This window comes from Orcinus orca, chromosome 8, assembly GCF_937001465.1.
Source record: "Orcinus orca chromosome 8, mOrcOrc1.1, whole genome shotgun sequence".
Classification (NCBI taxonomy): Eukaryota; Metazoa; Chordata; class Mammalia; order Artiodactyla; family Delphinidae; genus Orcinus; species Orcinus orca.
The window spans coordinates 856,586-873,565 of record NC_064566.1 but is presented as its reverse complement, the minus strand read 5'-3'; the positions used below and the strand labels follow the sequence as shown (position 1 = coordinate 873,565).

Genomic DNA, 16,980 nt, shown 5'->3' with positions numbered 1-16,980 from the left:
TCGTTCCTTTGTTGTCCTGTTTGTAATTCTCCAGGCCGTCCCGACCCGGGAGTAGGAACCGAACATGGGCCACAATGTGTCTCCCCTTCTAAGAGGGCCCACGACGCCCGCCTCGGAGCCATACCCCGAGTGCAGGGTCCGGCTCGGGTGCTGGGCCCCGCGGCCCTGGAGCACACAGGGGTGGGGCTGGCCCAGCCCTGAGTCAGCGGGCACTGGCCCCGCTGAGGACGTCGTGCAGCCGGGGATTGGGGGCGGGAGGGAGGGGACCCACTGCCTTCAGGTACGCCCCCCCCCCCCGCCCCCATCATCCCCCGACAGTTTTCTCAGGTGCCCTCCTGCCCCGGGTCAGTGTCACAGTGAGAGCTTGTGCCCAAGGCCGAGAGGAGTTGTGTGCGGGCGGGGCCCGGGCACCAGGGACACGATGCAGAGGGTAGGGTACGCTCAGCGCTCGTGTGTCCCGGGCGCTCGGCCCTGCGTGTGGGGCGTGAGCCGCCGGGAGGCGCGGCCTTGGCTCGTTGAAGTGCTGGCTGAGGAGGGGACTCGGCCCACAGAGGGAGGGGGGAGCCCTCCCCACCGCGGGCCCATGTCTACACCACCTGCAGCCCGGGGAGCTCCAGGTGAGAAAGCCGCTTGGTGGAAGCAGCAGCTCATTTCTGGAGGAGCCAGTGTCGGTCCCGGGGCGCCAGCTCAGATGCAGGCGAGCGGGACCCCACCCATCCCAGCCGCCAGCCTCCCCTGGAGCAGCACGTGACGACCTGCAGTGTCGTGGAAACAAAATAAAATGCAAAGACCAAGAGAGTTAAAAATACCCACCCAGAAATGGAGAAGAACAGATAGAACTGTTGGAAATGCAGATACGGTCATGCAGTTGGCCCCTTGGTGGGCAGGCTTTTGCCAGATGGGACGTTGCTGAGGGATGGTGGTCCAGCGGGGGCTGAAGAAACCCACTGCACGCAGGGCCCAGAGGAGGTGGGGGGACGGTTGGTGCCTCCGGTCGGGAATCCTGTGAACCCCAGGGAACACGAGGTAGCTGTGCATCGAGTGTGTGAAACAGGCCTGATGCTGAGCTGGGCGTGGGCGGGGGTGTTACTTTGGGGTCAGCGGGTGGAGCTGGGGACGGGGGACGCGGACATGGCCCAGGTATGCAGCCTGCCCACGTCTCAGGGGCCCGCCACTCCTCGCGTGGACGTCCATCCGCAGCCGGGTGCGGGCTGGGTGTGCAGGCGCCGGGCAGTGGGTACCGGGCCGTGGTGGTGGCGGCGACACTTGCGTCTTTCATGTCGGAGGTCAGACATGGCCCTCCTCTCGGCCAGCCCGTCCCAGACGGCAGAGGAATCAGTGGCGTTCTGCCGGTGTCCATCCCAGTTGCACGTTCCAGGGCTGGGGAAATGACCAGTGGGTAGCTGAGTGGCCCCATAAGCCCCAGTTTTAAAGGAGCCTTGGCGTTGCTTTGGGCCCCTGCGGTCAGTGGTGGCCCCTCTGCCCTGGGGGTGAATGCCGTGAGCCCCTCTGGGAGGGGGTAGGGACCACCGCCCTGTCCACTTGCCCTGGTGCCTTGGGGCTCTCCCGAGGGAGCCCAGCCTCTCCTCCGGCCGATGGTTCTGGTCTGAGGACCGAGCAGGTCTGGACCTTGGGCGAGGGGCCGTGGCCCCCACGAGGAGGCCGACAGCTGTCTGTGCTGTCACTTGGTTCTGTTCTGAGTCCGCAGGCTGTCAGCGGCCCGTCCAGCTTGCCCCCATCACCGCAGGTAGCCGCTGCTCAGGGCGTCCGGTTGCCTCTGACCCCTCTGCTCCTGTGGGGCCTCAGCCCCCACCCCATCACTCTGCTGCTGGGGAGCCAGCCCCGTAACGGCATCTGCTGTCTTCAGCCGCACTGCAGAGGTCACCCGCGCTGGTTCTCGGCTGTGCAGGCGCCCTCTCACCTGTGCAGTGTCCCCGCGGCCCTGCTTAGCCTCCACATCCCTTCCTCAGCCACTGCGAGGGCCCTCCTGGGCTCTCCACCCAACGCGGACCGCGGTCAGTTCCGAATTTCCAAGAGCCCGCCCGGCAGCATGGTGAACCTGCTCCTAGGGCATTTGCTCCTGGGCCACAGCCAGCCCCCCGACTGGGTCCAGAGCTTGTCAGGCTCCAAGATGCTTTCCCAGTGCCTGCAGCTGCAGTGGGCCCACGCTGTCCCAGCCTCCACGCTGACACCCGCTCAGTCATGGGCAGCGAGGAGTGGGCGGGCCCCGCAGCCATGGGGGCTCCGAGGACGGCCATCGCGGGTCCAGGCTCCCTTCCTCTCGGGGCTTCCTGGGGTGGCAGGTGCTGCTGCCTTTATGTTGAGCTCCGGGCCCGGTGCTCAGGGCCCCTCCTCAGGCTGCAGGATGACTGCTTGTCCCCAGCCGGCCCAGGAGGCCCCTCACTTCCCACCAGGAAGTCTGGAGACTCTAAATGGGTGGGCCGAGCACCCTGGCAGTGGCTCTGGTCCTTCGTCTGGGTTCCCACGTCTCCTGAGCGCTAGGGAGACGGCACAAGGCCCGGATCCTCACCCACGTCCCAGCCAGCCCTGCAAAGGGAAGACCCAGGAGCCAGGAGCTCAGGGAGGCCTCCTGCCGAGCCTCCCGTCCCCCTGCAAGGCTCCTGACCTCCACCTGCTCCCCATGGCTAGCGGGGCAGCTTCCCAGCCTCTCTGGCAACTCCCCGCCCTCCCCACACCCAGCCCCTCTCGATTGGGTCATCCAGACGTACCCGTTCCCTTTCCTCTGCTTGGTGTCCATCCTGCTGGGATGCTGGGCGGTCAAGCACGGGCTTCTGCCTGCACAGCAGGGCTCGGTCAGCACTTGTTGGACGAACAAATGCAGGAGGGATTCTGAGCTCGGCCGGTCCCCCTCCCCGCCATGGCCCCAAGGGTGGCAGGACCTCCCTGGGCTGGGCTTCCGGGTTCACGGGGCTCCCAGAGCGCAGAGTCTGGGCCTTCGGGGCCGTCTTCCCTGTGCCGACAAGGAGAGCGGTTTATTATCGTTCTCTCTTCCATTTTTATTTTCAGAAGTAATGTTCAGAACATCCTTTGGAACTGTTGATTTCTGAAAAGCAACCTTTGTGGAAGCAAAGGCTGCAGCCCAGTTTGATGTTTGACTTGTTCTGGAGGCAGAGCCCCGTGTCCAGGGCCGTAGTCCCCTAGCACTCAGCGGAGCTGTGTCCCCATCACCCTGAGGGCGGAGGGCGGGAGACAAGCCAGCACAGCGAAGCAGAGCGCGGGGCTGCTTGGGACGAGCATGTCAATGGCGGTCTTGCTTGAAAGCTTTCTGTGCTAACACGTCAGTCTAGTGAGAAACACGCGGTTCCCTGAGCGCGGGTGTCACTGTGAAACGCATTAAACCCAGTGATAACAAAACGTTCATTCAGTAATTTGTAACGTTGTCACTAAGGTAATTATCCTCAGTGTCTATTAACTGTTAGGTACTGCCAAGATTAAAGCAATAAACCTCATTTAGGACAAAATGGAAAAGTGAAAAATTACAAAAATTGCAGTGCAAGGGTTATTAGTGTGGAAGAGCTGTTTTCTTTCTGACATACAGCTGGCCCGCTGTTATTCCTGTGGACATCAGGGCAGGATGGACAGAGCGTGTGGACTTCACACCAGCGCAGGGGGACGCGTCCGGTGCTGGCCGAGGGGCGTCCTGGAGGAGGGCCCGGCTGGGGCCTTGGTCTGGGAGGGGCTCTGCTGAGCTGGAGCTGTGGACGGACCGCTCGGCGGCCAGGCTGAGCCCTGGGCCCCCCGCAGAGCTCCGTGCCCCCTGCTTCCACAGCTCTGCTCTCAGGCCCCAGACAGGCTGGGAAACCAACGTGGCCTGGGTTCAGCGAGGGAGCAGATTGGAGGGCGAGTGAGGACGTGACCCCCGGGTACCCGGACAGCAGGAAGATCCGTGCCAGGCACCCTCCACACCCTTCCTAGGATGGAGCTAGGATGAGTTGTCTCGTAAAGAGCACTGGCGGAGTTCTGGAAACGTCTGTGACCTGCCCGGGCCCCACGCCCTCGGCCCTTCACGCATCGCACAGGAGCTGCCCCCAGTGAGCCTGGCAGCAGAGCTGGGTCCACTCCAGCTGCAGAAGCCCACGCGGGGTCCAGGCGGGGCCACGACACCAAGCAGAGGATGAGGGCGCCTGGCGTCCGCCCTGATGGGTCAGGGAGCCCAAGACCTGGGTGGGGGCGGGCCACGACACCAAGCAGAGGATGAGGGCGCCTGGCGTCCGCCCTGATGGGTCAGGGAGCCCAAGACCTGGGTGGGGGGGGCCACGACACCAAGCAGAGGATGTGGGCGCCTGGCATCCGCCCTGATGGGCCAGGGAGCCCAAGACCTGGGTGGGGGGGCCACGACACCAAGCAGAGGATGCGGGCGCCTGGCGTCCGCCCTGATGGGTCAGGGAGCCCAAGACCTGGGTGGGGGGGGGGCCACGACACCAAGCAGAGGATGAGGGCGCCTGGCGTCCGCCCTGATGGGTCAGGGAGCCCAAGACCTGGGTGGGGGGGACAGTGGGACCCCAGTCAGGCCCCTGAACTCAGGGCTGGACCTGGCTGACCAGCGGTGAGCCTTGCCTGGAGCAAGACGAGAGCACAGAGCCGCCCAGGGCTGAGAGGCAGCACCTGGTGCTCCCAGGGTCCCATGTCTCAGCTGCCCTCAGTGACCGTGGGCTTGTGGCCTCTGGAAGGAGGTGGGGTGCAGCTTGTCCAGCGTCGACTTCAATAATAACATAGCCAGTTGTTTCACCAGCAAAAGTGAGTTTATTCGGGAATAGCAGAGGAATTGCAGCTCAGTATCTGTGAACCGTGGTGGCCCACAGGCACATCCAGAGAACAAGGAAGGGGTTCTTGTTTTTATGGGGAGAAGGGGGAGCTGGGAGGAGCTGTGATATCCAGAGCCCATTGGAGGAGCTGGGGGTCCGGAGTAAGGAGGCTTCCCATGGGCTGGGCCGCTGCAGTCTCTGATTGGCTGGGCTGCCGTGGGAGGAGAGAAGTTTCCTTCCTTCCTCCGGACGGCTGGGTGGTCCGTAGAGATGCCTTCCTGTCAGGGGCGTGCAGGGGGACGTCTCTTCCTGTTTGGGGTAGTTGATGATGCGCTGAGGGCATGAGAGCTTCCCCTGCAGGCCTGTCCCGACTCCAACTTTAGCTCAGTTTCCTTAATTCCACACCAGGCAGAGAGAGAGCCTGCAGAGAGCACATCTGGACCCTGGTCTCCAAAGTGAGCTCCAGTCTGTGACGGGTGAAAACACTTCACACACGTGAGCTCTGGTCTGTGGAGATGGACACTCATTTCACAGGTGCCTTGGAAACGCTTAGTTTTGTAAGAGGTGCGTGGGTTTAAGGAAGCAGTCGTGCCCTGAGAATGACTGACATTTAGGAAATGCTGTGTTTTACACGTGGGTTAACGAAGACACGGCTGGGGCATGACTCGGCCACAGCCCCCCCCCCCCCCCCCCCCCCCCGCCGCCCCAGGAAATCAGACTGTGAGACGGCAAGCTTACAGTTGACTCCAGGGGTGACCGAGGCGGGCAACCGTAACCTCGTCAGCCCTCCTGGGCCAGCTCCGGCCCAGTCCCAGGGTGGCCTGCCCTGACCAGACCTCGGTGCCGTGAGCAGGAAAGGCCACTAAAGAGACCGCAGGCCCCGCCTTCCCCGGGAGCTGAGGACCGCAGCCCATGGGGGCACTGTAACTCACTGTGGCTGCCGTTCCCTGGGTGGGCAGGCGCGCACAGAGCGCAGAGGCAGGCCACGAGATGCAGGAGGCCGCAGAAGCCCCCCGCCCCGCACGCGCTCGCCAGGCTTCCTTGGCCCGGCCAGCACCGCCTTTGCCTCCCCGGTGGAAGCCCCACCCCCTCGGAGCTGCCCCTGCCCATGTGGGCGCTCAAGCCGGGGCGCCACCCCAGCCCTGCCCCCGCTCGCCCATCCCATTCCTGTGCTGGCAGTGTTCTCCACTCTGGATGGGGCAGCAGAAGAGAAAGGCAGCAACCCCTGCCCTCGGTGGAGAGAGGAGCGAAGGCCAGATACACAGCAAGTTGACGTGTGACAAGTGCCTGAAGGAGACGCCCCGCAGAGCGCAGGGAGCGCTTCCCACAGATGCCCTCTGCATCCCCCGTGGGCCTCCCCCGTTGGCTCGTCTGGTCTTTGTGCAGCTGTGAACCAACCTCCTTATAAAACCCGCGTGTTTGAACCTTCGGATGACCCCTGACTCTGGCCAGTACTCCCGCAGCCCAAGACTGACCCTGGGGGCCTCTTGCCTCCTGCCCCGCCTGTCCCTCCCGGAGGTCCAGCAGGGGTGTGCCTCTGGACAGCCCGGCCCACACGTGGAGGGGACATCCGCCAGGACCAGGAAACGTATGTGATGCTCGGTGTTTATTTTCAGAGACGGGGGCTGGGTGAGCAGAGCGGGAGCTGTGGGGTGCCGACCCCGCCGGGGCCCGTCCCTTGGCCCCCGGAGCCTCAGGCCGGGGTCCAGACGTGGGCGGGTAGCCAGCCTTGCCCGGACAGGCCTCAGTCTGCGCTCAGCTGCAAGAGGTGTAGCCAGCGGGCACCTGTGCACCGCGGGGCTTCGAGGGGCAGTGGGGGGCACACAGGCCCGCCGTGGGAGCAGCACGGCAGTGGGTGTGCAGTTTTCTCCGGGGCATCCCTCTGACACCAGGACGGGGGTGAGCCTGGGTGGAGCGGGTGCTTGTGTTTCAGATGAAGGTCAGGGCCCGAAGGCCAGGCAGGTGGCCAAAGCAGGCAGGAGGGGCTCTGAGGGCAGGTCCCCCCAGCCTGGGGTCCTCCTCAAGCCGACCCTCACTACGCTGTCACCCGCCAGGGCCTGGGTTTCACCTGGGGCAGGTGTAAAGTGGGCGGGGGCAGTGGTATCCACGGAAGGTGTGCGTGGGCTCCCGCGGTTTCCGTGGTTGGGTGGTGCGTGTTCTGGCTCCAGGTGGGGCAGGTGGGGCGGGCGGAGGGGGGGCAGAATGCGTCAGACAGTGGTGGACCCATAGGTCGGGAAGTTGGGGGTGCTGTCTTCGGGAGCCTGGGCCGAGGAGACGCAAGATGGGCCACAGCTGCACTCGTCCACGTGGGTGTAGGTGTGCTGGAAGGCCGTCCCGTTGGGACACTGCATGGTTACCACCTCCTGGTGGGCCCTGGTCTTCTTGCAGCAGATGCACGGGCACTGTGTGGCCCGGGCCCCCATGGAGTACCTGCAGACGTACGGCACTCAGGACCTGCTCACCCAGCCACAACCGCCCGGACTGCCCGGCTCCTGGTTTCTCGGGGGTCGGGAGACAGCGGCCCTGTGCCTGTTCCCTGAGCGCTCGGGGCTTCTCTGTACTGGCCCGGGCAGCGCTCTCGGTCACTTTGAACCCCGACCTTCCCCAGCCAGGCCCCCTTTCTTTCCCACAACAGCTCCTCTGACTTGCTGACCCTGTCAGACCCCTCCTCCAGGAACCTGCCCGGGGCCCTCCAGCCAGGCCTGGACCCATCCTCCTGCCTCTTCCAGCCCGTCTGCTCACAGCTGGCTGCAGCCCGGGCATCAGGGGTGGGGTGGGGCTCTGCCAGCAGCTCTGCCCAGACAGTCTGGTCCCCCCGGATTCTGCCCGTCCTGCACGTGGACTCTGACCTTTGGGTGGTAGCCCTGGTGCCCTGCCCCACGTGGCCCAGCCAAGCTCTCCCAGGCTGGGCTCTGGGGGTCAGGGAAGGCCCCAGGGCTGGTGCAGCCCTGTTGGGGCGGCCCTTCTTCCCTTCCTGTAGCGAGCTGGGCCCTCCAGCCCCAGCCCAGCGCCAGGTGTCCGGCCAGGGACGGACACAGACACGTGGGGCACCGGGTGGTGTCCCCGTGTGTCCCGGGGGTGGGGGGAGGCGCGGGCCGCTCACCGGGCCGCTCCTGGGCAGAAGCCCTCGCAGAAGGGGACGCTGACGGCGGCCTGGGTGGCGCAGCCCTGGTGTCGCAGGACCGTCATGCTGGCGCGAACCTGGCAGGAGTCTGGGCAGACGAAAGGCGGTGGAGGCGGATCTCTGAGGTCCCCGCCCGCGCCGCACCCCCACGTCACCTCCCGCTCAGGGTCGGGTTCCGGCGGCGGGGTTGGCTTCGGGAGGAGTCAGTGGGCGGGGCTGGGGGCGGGAAGGCGGGCCTCGACTTACCCACTTCCTCACAGGAGTAGCAGCAGCCGATTTTCCTGAGGATGCCCTGCGGGGGAAGGGGGACAGAGAGCGAGCTGGGGCAGGCGGGGCCTCCTGGGGTGGGTGTGGGTGGGGCTCCCGGGTGGGTGTGGCTCTGGGCGTGGGCGGGGCCTCCGGGGCGGGCCTGAGCCCCAGACACACACCCTGCAGCTGGACACGTCCGGGCACGCGACGGGCGTCGGGGTCAGCATAGGGGGCCCGTTCTCAGCCTGGCAGTGGTACAACGTGCAGTTGTCCACGAGGCTGTTGACCCAGGTCTCATTGGGCTGAAATAAAAGGGGGAGAGTGGGGGCCGGGTTGAGGATTATCTGGTGGGCAGAGAAGAGCTGGCGGGGAGGGTCTCTGGGGCGCGGGGATTGAGACTGAGCCCCCCTTACCTGGACCAGCCGGCCGTCGGACGTGAGGCAAGCCGTCTGCACGCACTCCCCGCAGCACTGCCCGGCCACCCTCGAGTACTGGAAGCCCTGGGGACAGAGGGGGGGGTCACGTCCCTCAGCCCCAGCCTGGCTCATCAGCCTCCTGCTCTCCTGCCCATATCCCAGGGGCCCAGGGCCTCCCTTTCCTCTGTGAGGCAGTGTCCCTGCCCTGCCCCAGTGTCCCCTCTTAGCCTCACCCCTGCTTCCAGCACCTTCTGCACTTGTGCCCTCCAGGAACCTGATCCCAGCCCTGCAGGTCCTGCCCCTCACCCAAGACCCCTTCCACCATCCTCCTGCTTCACTCTCTCCCTTTGGGAAGAAAAAAACCCCAGTGAAGCCTGAGCTGGAGACCCTTCCTGGACCCTAGGGTGTGGTGGCTGGGGGCTGCCCCAGGGGCCTGGGTCTGCCCAGGAGGCTGGCCTCACCTGGGGACAAGTGGTGTCGCAGGCATCCTCCTCACACAGCACGGTCGGGTCATGGGTGTCCACGGACAGGCAGGTGCATGTGTGGCAGGGAATGACCGCTGGGAAGGTTGCACCGACCTGCAGTGGACAGGGTGAGGGGAGGTGACACTGAGGGCCCTGAGGGGCACCAGGGCCAGGACCTCTCCCCGTGTCGGTGAGGCCCACAGAGCAGTCTCTCCTCTTCACATGGGATTACGGATGTACCTGCTGGCTAAGCACAGACCAGGGCAGGCAGGGGCCCCGGGCAGGCAGGAGGGGTGGGAGGGTTCAGTCCTGCCCCGAGGCTCTTGCTGGGAGAGCTAAGCTCCCAGAGGCTCTCTACAGAAGGTGCCTGTATAGGGCCCGGAGCCTCGACTCACTTGCTGTCATGGCGGGAGGGGCTGAATAGGGCTGGGCGTGGGGAGACGAGGAGTGGACACGGGGCATCCCTCGGCGGATGTGCCCACCCCGGACCCGCTCTCCGCCCTACTCCGACCACCTAGCTGAGCCCTTACCCCGTAGACGGTGCCATTGTAGGTGCACAGCTGAGGCCCTGGAAGGGACGAGAGGGCTGAGGACCTGCCCAGGCAGCGGAAGGAGGTGTTCAGACCCCCCCGGCGCCACCCCCACCCCAGAGACTCACGGCAGCTGAAGGTGGGGCAGCAGCTGTCCTCCGCCTGGGTGCAGGCCAGCTCCTCTCCCGGCCTACACTTGGGTGGGCTCTGGGGGCACGTGCTTCTGTTGCAGACTGCGGGAGAGTTGGGGGGCTGCCTGGGGTGTCCCTGCCCTCTGGCCTCTGGCTACTCTGGTTCCCAGGGTAACACCTACCCTCGCTGGACCAAAGAGCACCCCTTCCATGGGAGCTGACGGCTCTCTGCTGCCCTGCAGGGTCCCCACGCTTTGTCACCTCCCCGGTCTTCCCCAAGACCCTGGGTGGTACCAGGGCACACCAGAGGTCATCAGCTTCATTTTTAGGTGGAAAAATGAAGGCCCAAGAGGCCTCCCCACCTCGTGGTCCAGCCAAGTCCAGCTAGGACCCTGCAACCCTGCTCCGCCCTGCAGGCCTGCCGGCCAGGCGGCCTGTGCCCAACGCCGTCCTCTGCTGTCTCTCCGCTCCACCCGGTCCCCTGGGGTGCAGGCCTCACCACACAGAGTTTCCATGCAGCAAGGGTTGTCGGCCAGGGGCCTGGTCTGGGCCACGAAGCCGGCCCGGCCGCATTCCTGTGGCTGGCCCCGGGCCTCGCACTGCACGGGGGCGCACTGCACCGACACGGAGTCTTCATCACACACGCAGGACTGACAGTTGCTGACCCACCGCTCTCCGGGCTGGAACAGACCAGCTCAGGGTCCCCCAGGGCTCCTGGGTGGTGCCCCGGCCTCTGGGGCTGCGTCCAGCAGCAGGTCAGGCCCCAGCCCTCAGCCTCCCCGTCTCTGGAGCAGGCGTGTGACGGTGATGCAGCTCACGCTGGGGTGCCCACACCAGCCCCTCCCTGGCCCGGGTAGAGCTGCCGCCCCGAGATGGGGACGCCCTCCCTCCTTCTGCTCAAGCAAGGAGTCAGGCAGCTGTGCGCAGAACACTCACGAATTTGGGAAACCCATCTGGTCCCACGCAGGCTGGGAGGGAAGAACGGGGAGAAAGGGGGTCACTGGGAGTGCCGGGGTTGGGGCCCAGCAGGCCTGGCCACCCCTCCCCCCAACAGAGGCCTCTTCTTCCTGCTGGGGACAGAAGCCCCCCGAGAACCCGAGGCGGGTGGTCACTTAGGAGGGGGCTCAGGAAGGCTCAAGGCCACCCTGCGCCGCTGGCAGAACTGGGTGGGCGGGGCCAGGCCGGGGCGTGCCCGCCCCGTGGCCCTCCGCATCCCTCTCTGCGGGGCTGGGGAGGGCCCAGGTGTGGGGCTGCTTACGGCACTCGGGCACGCAGACGTCCGTGTGGGAGTTGAACAGGATGTGGCCGTCGGGACAGAAGCAACCCTCCGCCAGCCCCCTGCTCGCCGGGCTCTGGCTCCTGCAAGGCGACCAGGGCAGTCCGAGGAGGAGTGCAGTGGGCATGGTGGGGGGCTGGGGTCACTCCGGAAGTCCAGGGTCGGAGGTCAGGGTGGGGGAAGGGCACCCTGAGATCTGGGGCTTGGGGTCCCGGACCCTCTGTGGGTCTCCTCCTGGGTCCCCCCAGACCCTTCAGGCAGGCCTGGGAGGCCTGCTGTCCCCACCGTCCTATCCCGTCCCCCTCTGCTGGGCTCACCTGGAGTCACAGGACTTGGGCTGCACGGGGCCACACGGCTTATACACCTTGGTGGGCGGGCAGGTGAGGTCTGCGGACACACGGACGGGTGTCAGGTGGGCCAAGGAGGCCAGGGCCCCCGGCGGCCACGGCCGACTCACCGCACAGCCCGCTGGTGGCGTTGCGCCAGTCGGGGCACACGCCCCGGGTGCGGCAGAGCGCAGAGTAGGCCTCCAGGCTCTGGCAGAGCGCTTCAGGGCGGTCAGGGCGGCTGGGCCTGCAGCTGTCGCTGACACAGGTGCTGAAGAACGGGCCGGGCGGGATGAGGCCGTGGCACCCGGCGAACACCCTGCGGGTAGGGCCGGTCAGAGGCCAAGGCGATGCCCCGGGGGTGGCTGCCCCCGACCGCCAGCCCATGCAGAGGACTCACGGGCTCAGCATCAGCTCGCAGAGGGGTTCCGGGGGACACGGAGTGGAGGTGGGTGTGCTGGGTGCTGGCAAGGGGGGGCTGGTGGTCGGGGGCAGCCCGGTCGGTGCCCAGCAGCCCTCCCCGCTGCTGTTGGCGACTAGCCAGGACCAGGCCATGTCCTGGCAGGTGGGGGCCATGGTGCCATCGGGCCGGCGACAGTCATCCCTGCGGCTGTTGGTGCAGGTGCCTGGGGAGGGCGGGGCAGGCGCATCACTGTAGGGGGGCACTGGACCATCCTGTTCTCCCCTTCCATCCCCCAACTTCCCTGGCAGCCAGTCAGCTATGAAACACTGCTTCCTGCCGGGGCAGGTGGCAGGGGGAGCAGGTGGGAACCTGTGGCGGGGGCAGGAGGTCAAGAGCCAGGGCCGCCTGGGGCGCGTGCCCGCAGCGGTGGTGCCCGGCCCCTCGCTCCCCCAGCAGGCGTCCTGCGGGGCCCTGCTCACCACACTGGCCCTCGGTGTTGTAGCTGAAGCGGCTGTAGGACAGCCGGGCCTGGAAGACCCGCCCGTTGAAGATGACGCTCACGCCGACGGCGGGAATCTCGATGCTCATCTCGGTGGCCCCCGTCGCCGTCACGGTCAGGCCGTTCTTGCTGAAGCTCGGCCTTACCGGCATTTGGCCAAACAGGATCTGGGGACGTGACCGGGAGCCCATGACTTGGGCCGGGGGGCAGCGGCCTGGCCTTTGGGGCTTTGCCTGCCGGACGCTGGGCCCCCTCCTCGGCACCTGCACCCCGAAGCGCAGATGCCGCCTCGGGCCTGGGGTCACAGTCGGCGCATTTGGGTCCCAGGGTGCTCTTGGCCGCGGGCACCTCCCACGCTGCTTCCCTGCTCAGGAGTCACTGTGCTTGGGGCCCCAGGTCGCAGCGTGCCCTTTGCCTCCCCCGAGGCCCCATGGGGGCTGCCCTCCGCGCGGGGGAAATGCGCTCTGTGCACCAGGGCTCCTGGGCCTCTGCTGGCCCCTGCCTTCCCTAACCAGGTTGGGACAGGCCAGTGCCACTCTGCTGCCTGCACTCACCAGGCTTTCCTCCTGCCCGTCGGCGCCAGGGGTGGTGGTGAGGACGATGTCCATGGACTCATAGTGGACGCTGAGGGCGCGGGGGCAGCTGGCGGCGGCCTCACAGTAGTGGTTGTGTAGGAGGATGCTGAGGTTCCCGTGGCGCGGCTGGATCTCCCGCATGAGGACGTGGGTGCAATCGTCCAGGAAGGAGTAGGAGGTGCCGTCGAAGGTCTCGTAGTGGGTGTCCCCCCAGCCGCTGCAGGAGCCTGGGGGGTGTGGACAGGCCTCACGCAGTGCCACCCAGAGCTGCCACCTTGGGGAGTCGCTCAGCCCCCAGGGCCCCAGTCCTCTCGTTTATGACGTGGGTATAGCAGGTTGGATGGGGGCCCCGAAGACGCGTCCACCCAGAGCCTAGGAACGTGACCTCCTTTGGGAAAAGGGTCTTTGCAACTGTGATTAAGGATCATGGAGTGAGGTCATCCTGAGTTGCCAGAGTGGCCCTAAATCCAACGACAGGTGTCTTTCTAAGAGACGGAGAGAGGAAGCCGCGTGATGACTGGGGCAGAGGTGGGCGGGACGCGGCCACAGCCCGGGGCGCCTGAGGCCCAAGTCTGGAAGGGGCAGACAGGACCCTCCTTTAAAGTTCTGGGGGTAGCTCGGTCCTGCAGACACCTGGATCTTGGATTTCGTCTCCAGGACTGGGAGAGAGTCACTTTCTGTTGTTTTGAACCACCCAGTTTGTGGTCCTTCATTTTAGCTGCCCCAGGACCCCCAGGGGTTGTAAGATCACCCCCTCCCACGTGCTGCTCCATGGGGAAATCTGCTCAGGACCCCTCAGGTTATGATCCCCTCCTCTCCCCGACCTCAGAAACCCCCGGCTTCCCTTCAAACCGCCAAGCCTGACGGGGGGTGGGCTCAGCGATCCCGGGCATCAGGCACGGGGAACATGTGCGTGTCCCAAATGCCTGGCGGCGCATCCCCTCCCCCCCCACCCCCAGCGGCGGGCTCTCACACTCGCACTCGTAGCTGTAGTCACAGGGCCCATCCCCGCTCTGCACTCGCACGGGCAGGTGCCCGTTCACGCAGACGACGTTGCCCATCGGCTTTGGCCCCAGCAGGACGATACGGTTGTCGCCCTCACAGCGAGCCACCGTGCAGTCCTCCAGGGTCCAGGACTCATTCACCTGGAGGGAAGCGCAGAGCGCTCACCAGGTGGACTCACCACCGCCGCCGCAGCCTCAGGACCCCCTCGGCCTGGGCAGGGCTGCCCCGCCTCCTGGCCGGCCGGTGCTAACCCAGACCCCGCGCGCCTCCCTCCAGCCAAGCTAGCTGTGGAGCGGTCACCGAGGGGCTGGGGGTTCGCCCGAGACCCTGTGCACACAGAAGGGCCTGGCGCTACAGGGAGGAGGCGGGAGGCACACCTGTCGGGGAGGGATGGTGTGATTGCAGCCGGGAACTGGGGTGGTTGGGGGAACAGAGGCCGAGGTCCCTGAGGGTGAGAAGGTGGAGCAGGGGCCCTGGAAGCGGTCGATGTCGCAGCGCTGGTTGCAGATGGCTAAGAAGAGGCAGCCTGCTCCGTCGGTCTTGTTGTAGATGACGTCCCCTACGAACACAGAGACACTGGGTCAGCCAGGGAGGGGGACAGGAGGGCATCCCCGGACAAGCAGGCACATGAACACAGCCCGCAGGACCCAGCGTCCAGGCTGCAGGGCTCCACTCACCTGGTAGGAAGAGCTTTCCGAAGGCGTGGCAAAGGCAGGCTGTGGTGGGGTTGGGAGAGGCAGTGGAGATGAGGAAGGTCCCCGGGCTGCCAGAGGTCACCCCAGACCAGGAAGGGGTGGTGGGTGGGGACCCGGGGGCGGTCGATATGGGCGAAGTCAAAAGGGGACCTGTAGGAGAGACACTGGGCAAGCCTGGCTTGGTGGTCGTGGGTGGGGACCCCGGGAAGGCAGAGGGACTAGGGGTGGAGACGCTCTCGGTGGTCCCAGGGGAGAAGGGACCTGTCACACGGGTGGGGGTGGAGACCCCCTGGGTGGTCCCCGTGGAGGAGGGACCCGTCAGAGTGGTGGGGGTGGAGACCCCCTGGGTGGTCCCCGTGGAGGAGGGACCTGTCAGAGTGGTGGGGGTGGAGACCCCCTCTGTGGTCCCCATGGAGGAGGGACCTGTCACACGGGTGGGGGTGGAGACCCCCTGGGTGGTCCCCGTGGAGGAGGGACCTGTCAGAGTAGTGGGGGTGGAGACCCCCTCGGTGGTCCCCGTGGAGGAGGGACCTGTCACATGGGTTGGGGTGGACACCCCCTCGGTGGTCCCCATGGAGGAGGGACCTGTCACACGGGTGGGGGTGGAGACACTCTGCGTGGTCCCCGTGGAGGAGGGACCTGTCACACTGGTGGAGGTGGCCTGGCCTGTGCTGGGTGTGGTGATGGGGGGTCCGGGTGTGGTCTCGGAGGGCCTGGTGGGGAGCTCTGTGACCTGAGGGGAGGCCGTGGGGTGCAGGGAGCGGGTGTAGGTGGTAGCCCTAGTGTTGGGCGTCACGGGGGCGGGCAGCAAGGCAGTCCCGAAGGTGGTCTTGTGCACGTGTGTAGCTGGAGGGGCCGTGGTGGGGGCTCCCGTCTGGGTCACGGCAGAGGTCGAGGGCCATGGCACCGTGGCTGTGGAGCTGCTGGTGGCGGGCAGTGTGGTGGAGGTGAGGTGGGGGGTAGCCGTGGTGGGGCAGTGCCGGACGTCATCGCAGCAGTACACACGGATGTTGTAGTTGAAGCACATGGTGAACTTCCCCCTCTGGTCGTCGTTCCTGCAGACCAGCCCGACCTCCAGGCTGCAGCTGAGCTCCTGCCCAATCTGCTCAATGCTCACCTCGGGGTAGCTCTCTGCCCGGCACTCGATCTTCTGCGGCTGCTGGCACACCTTGCCGCCCGCAGCCCGGATGTTGTCATAGGTCTCCATGTCTCCACCCCTGACCCCCGAGGTGGGGGAGTCCCCATCAAACCACTCTGTCCATTGGCACTTGGGTTGACAACTGGTTGTGCTGGTGGTGGCCCCAGTGGTGCCCGTCGACACCAGGGTTTTCAGCATGCTGGTCTCAGGGTGTGAGGTGGACAGCGGGCCCGTGGAGGTGGTGCCCATTGTGCCCGTTGCTGTTCCCGTCGGCAGCTGAGACGTGGAGGTCTGTGTCGTCACCGACATCAGGGTGGGCCCCCTTGAGGCTGTGTGAGTCGGGAGGACCGACGTGGCCCTCCCTGGGATGGTGGGCTCTGACGCTGGGGGAGATGTGAGGAGCCCCGTGGCAGATGTTGGGAGCGTGCCTGTGTGGCTGGGCCTCAAGGATGTCACTCGGACTGTCAGCCCCGTGGAAAGGGAAGGTGCTGGTGTGGCACTGCTGGCGGGGGACGTGGTCACCCCTGTGCTCCCCAGCCATGTTGTGTGCGGCGTGGCTGGTGTCACAGCGGTGGTGGTGCTGGAGGCCGTGGGGGCCGTGGTGGCTGTGGCAGCAGAGGTGGCCACTGTGGCAGTGGCAGCAGTGGAGGTGGCTGCAGTGGTGACTGTAGCGGTGGCCACAGTGGGGGCTGTGGCAGTGGAGGTGCTGGCCGTGGGGGCTGTGGCAGTGGAGGTGGCGGCAGTGGTGGCTGTAGAGGTGGCCACAGTGGTGGCTGTGGCAGTGGTGGTGGTGGCCGTGGGGGCTGTGGCAGTGGGAGCTGTAGAGGTGGCAGTGGTGACTGTAGCAGTGGATGCAGTGGCAGTGGGGGCTGTGGCAGTGGATGCGGTGACAGTGAGAGCTATAGAGGTGGCCACAGTGGTGGCTGTGGCAGTGGAGGTGGTGGTCGTGGGGGCTGTGGAGGTGCTGACAGTGGAGGTGGTGGCAGTGGGGGCTGTGGCAGTGGATGCAGTGGCAGTGGTGGCTGTAGAGGTGGCCACAGTGGTGGCTGTGGCAGTGGAGGTGGTGGCCGTGGGGGCTGTGGCAGTGGATGCGGTGGCAGTGGGGGCTGTAGAGGTGGCCACAGTGGTGGCTGTGGCGGTGGTGGCCGTGGGGGCTGTGGCAGTGGGAGCTGTAGAGGTGGCCACAGTGGTGACCGTACCAGTGGATGTGGTGGCAGTGGGGGCTGTGGCAGTGGTTGCGGTGGCAGTGGGAGCTGTAGAGGTGGCCACAGTGGTGGCTGTGACAGTGGGGGCTGTGGCAGTGGAGGTGGTGCCAATGGGGGCTGTGGCAGTGGAGGCGGTGGCACTGGGGGCTGTGGCAGTGGAGGTGGCGGCAGTGGGGGC

The 16,980-nt window shown here is 66.2% G+C and overlaps 1 protein-coding gene across 1 annotated transcript in view; it reads right to left on the bottom strand.

Annotated features, from left to right (window-relative positions):
- Positions 1-6,359: 6,359 nt before the first annotated feature.
- The window catches only part of MUC5B (mucin 5B, oligomeric mucus/gel-forming), a 53,587-nt gene continuing 42,966 nt past the window's right edge, over positions 6,360-16,980 (bottom strand). The window contains exons 40-58 of the mRNA XM_049713415.1: positions 14,660-16,850; positions 14,442-14,609; positions 14,142-14,340; positions 13,733-13,904; positions 12,739-12,986; positions 12,165-12,351; positions 11,683-11,908; positions 11,414-11,601; positions 11,274-11,343; positions 10,939-11,039; positions 10,617-10,648; positions 10,180-10,360; positions 9,678-9,782; positions 9,550-9,587; positions 9,017-9,133; positions 8,319-8,639; positions 8,137-8,182; positions 7,870-7,978; positions 6,360-7,196 (exon numbers count right to left, since the gene is read on the bottom strand). Coding sequence (XP_049569372.1) covers positions 6,974-7,196; positions 7,870-7,978; positions 8,137-8,182; positions 8,319-8,639; positions 9,017-9,133; positions 9,550-9,587; positions 9,678-9,782; positions 10,180-10,360; positions 10,617-10,648; positions 10,939-11,039; positions 11,274-11,343; positions 11,414-11,601; positions 11,683-11,908; positions 12,165-12,351; positions 12,739-12,986; positions 13,733-13,904; positions 14,142-14,340; positions 14,442-14,609; positions 14,660-16,850 — 4,922 coding nt within the window. The 3' untranslated portion in view covers positions 6,360-6,973. The remainder of the gene's footprint in view (positions 7,197-7,869; positions 7,979-8,136; positions 8,183-8,318; positions 8,640-9,016; positions 9,134-9,549; positions 9,588-9,677; positions 9,783-10,179; positions 10,361-10,616; positions 10,649-10,938; positions 11,040-11,273; positions 11,344-11,413; positions 11,602-11,682; positions 11,909-12,164; positions 12,352-12,738; positions 12,987-13,732; positions 13,905-14,141; positions 14,341-14,441; positions 14,610-14,659; positions 16,851-16,980) is intronic.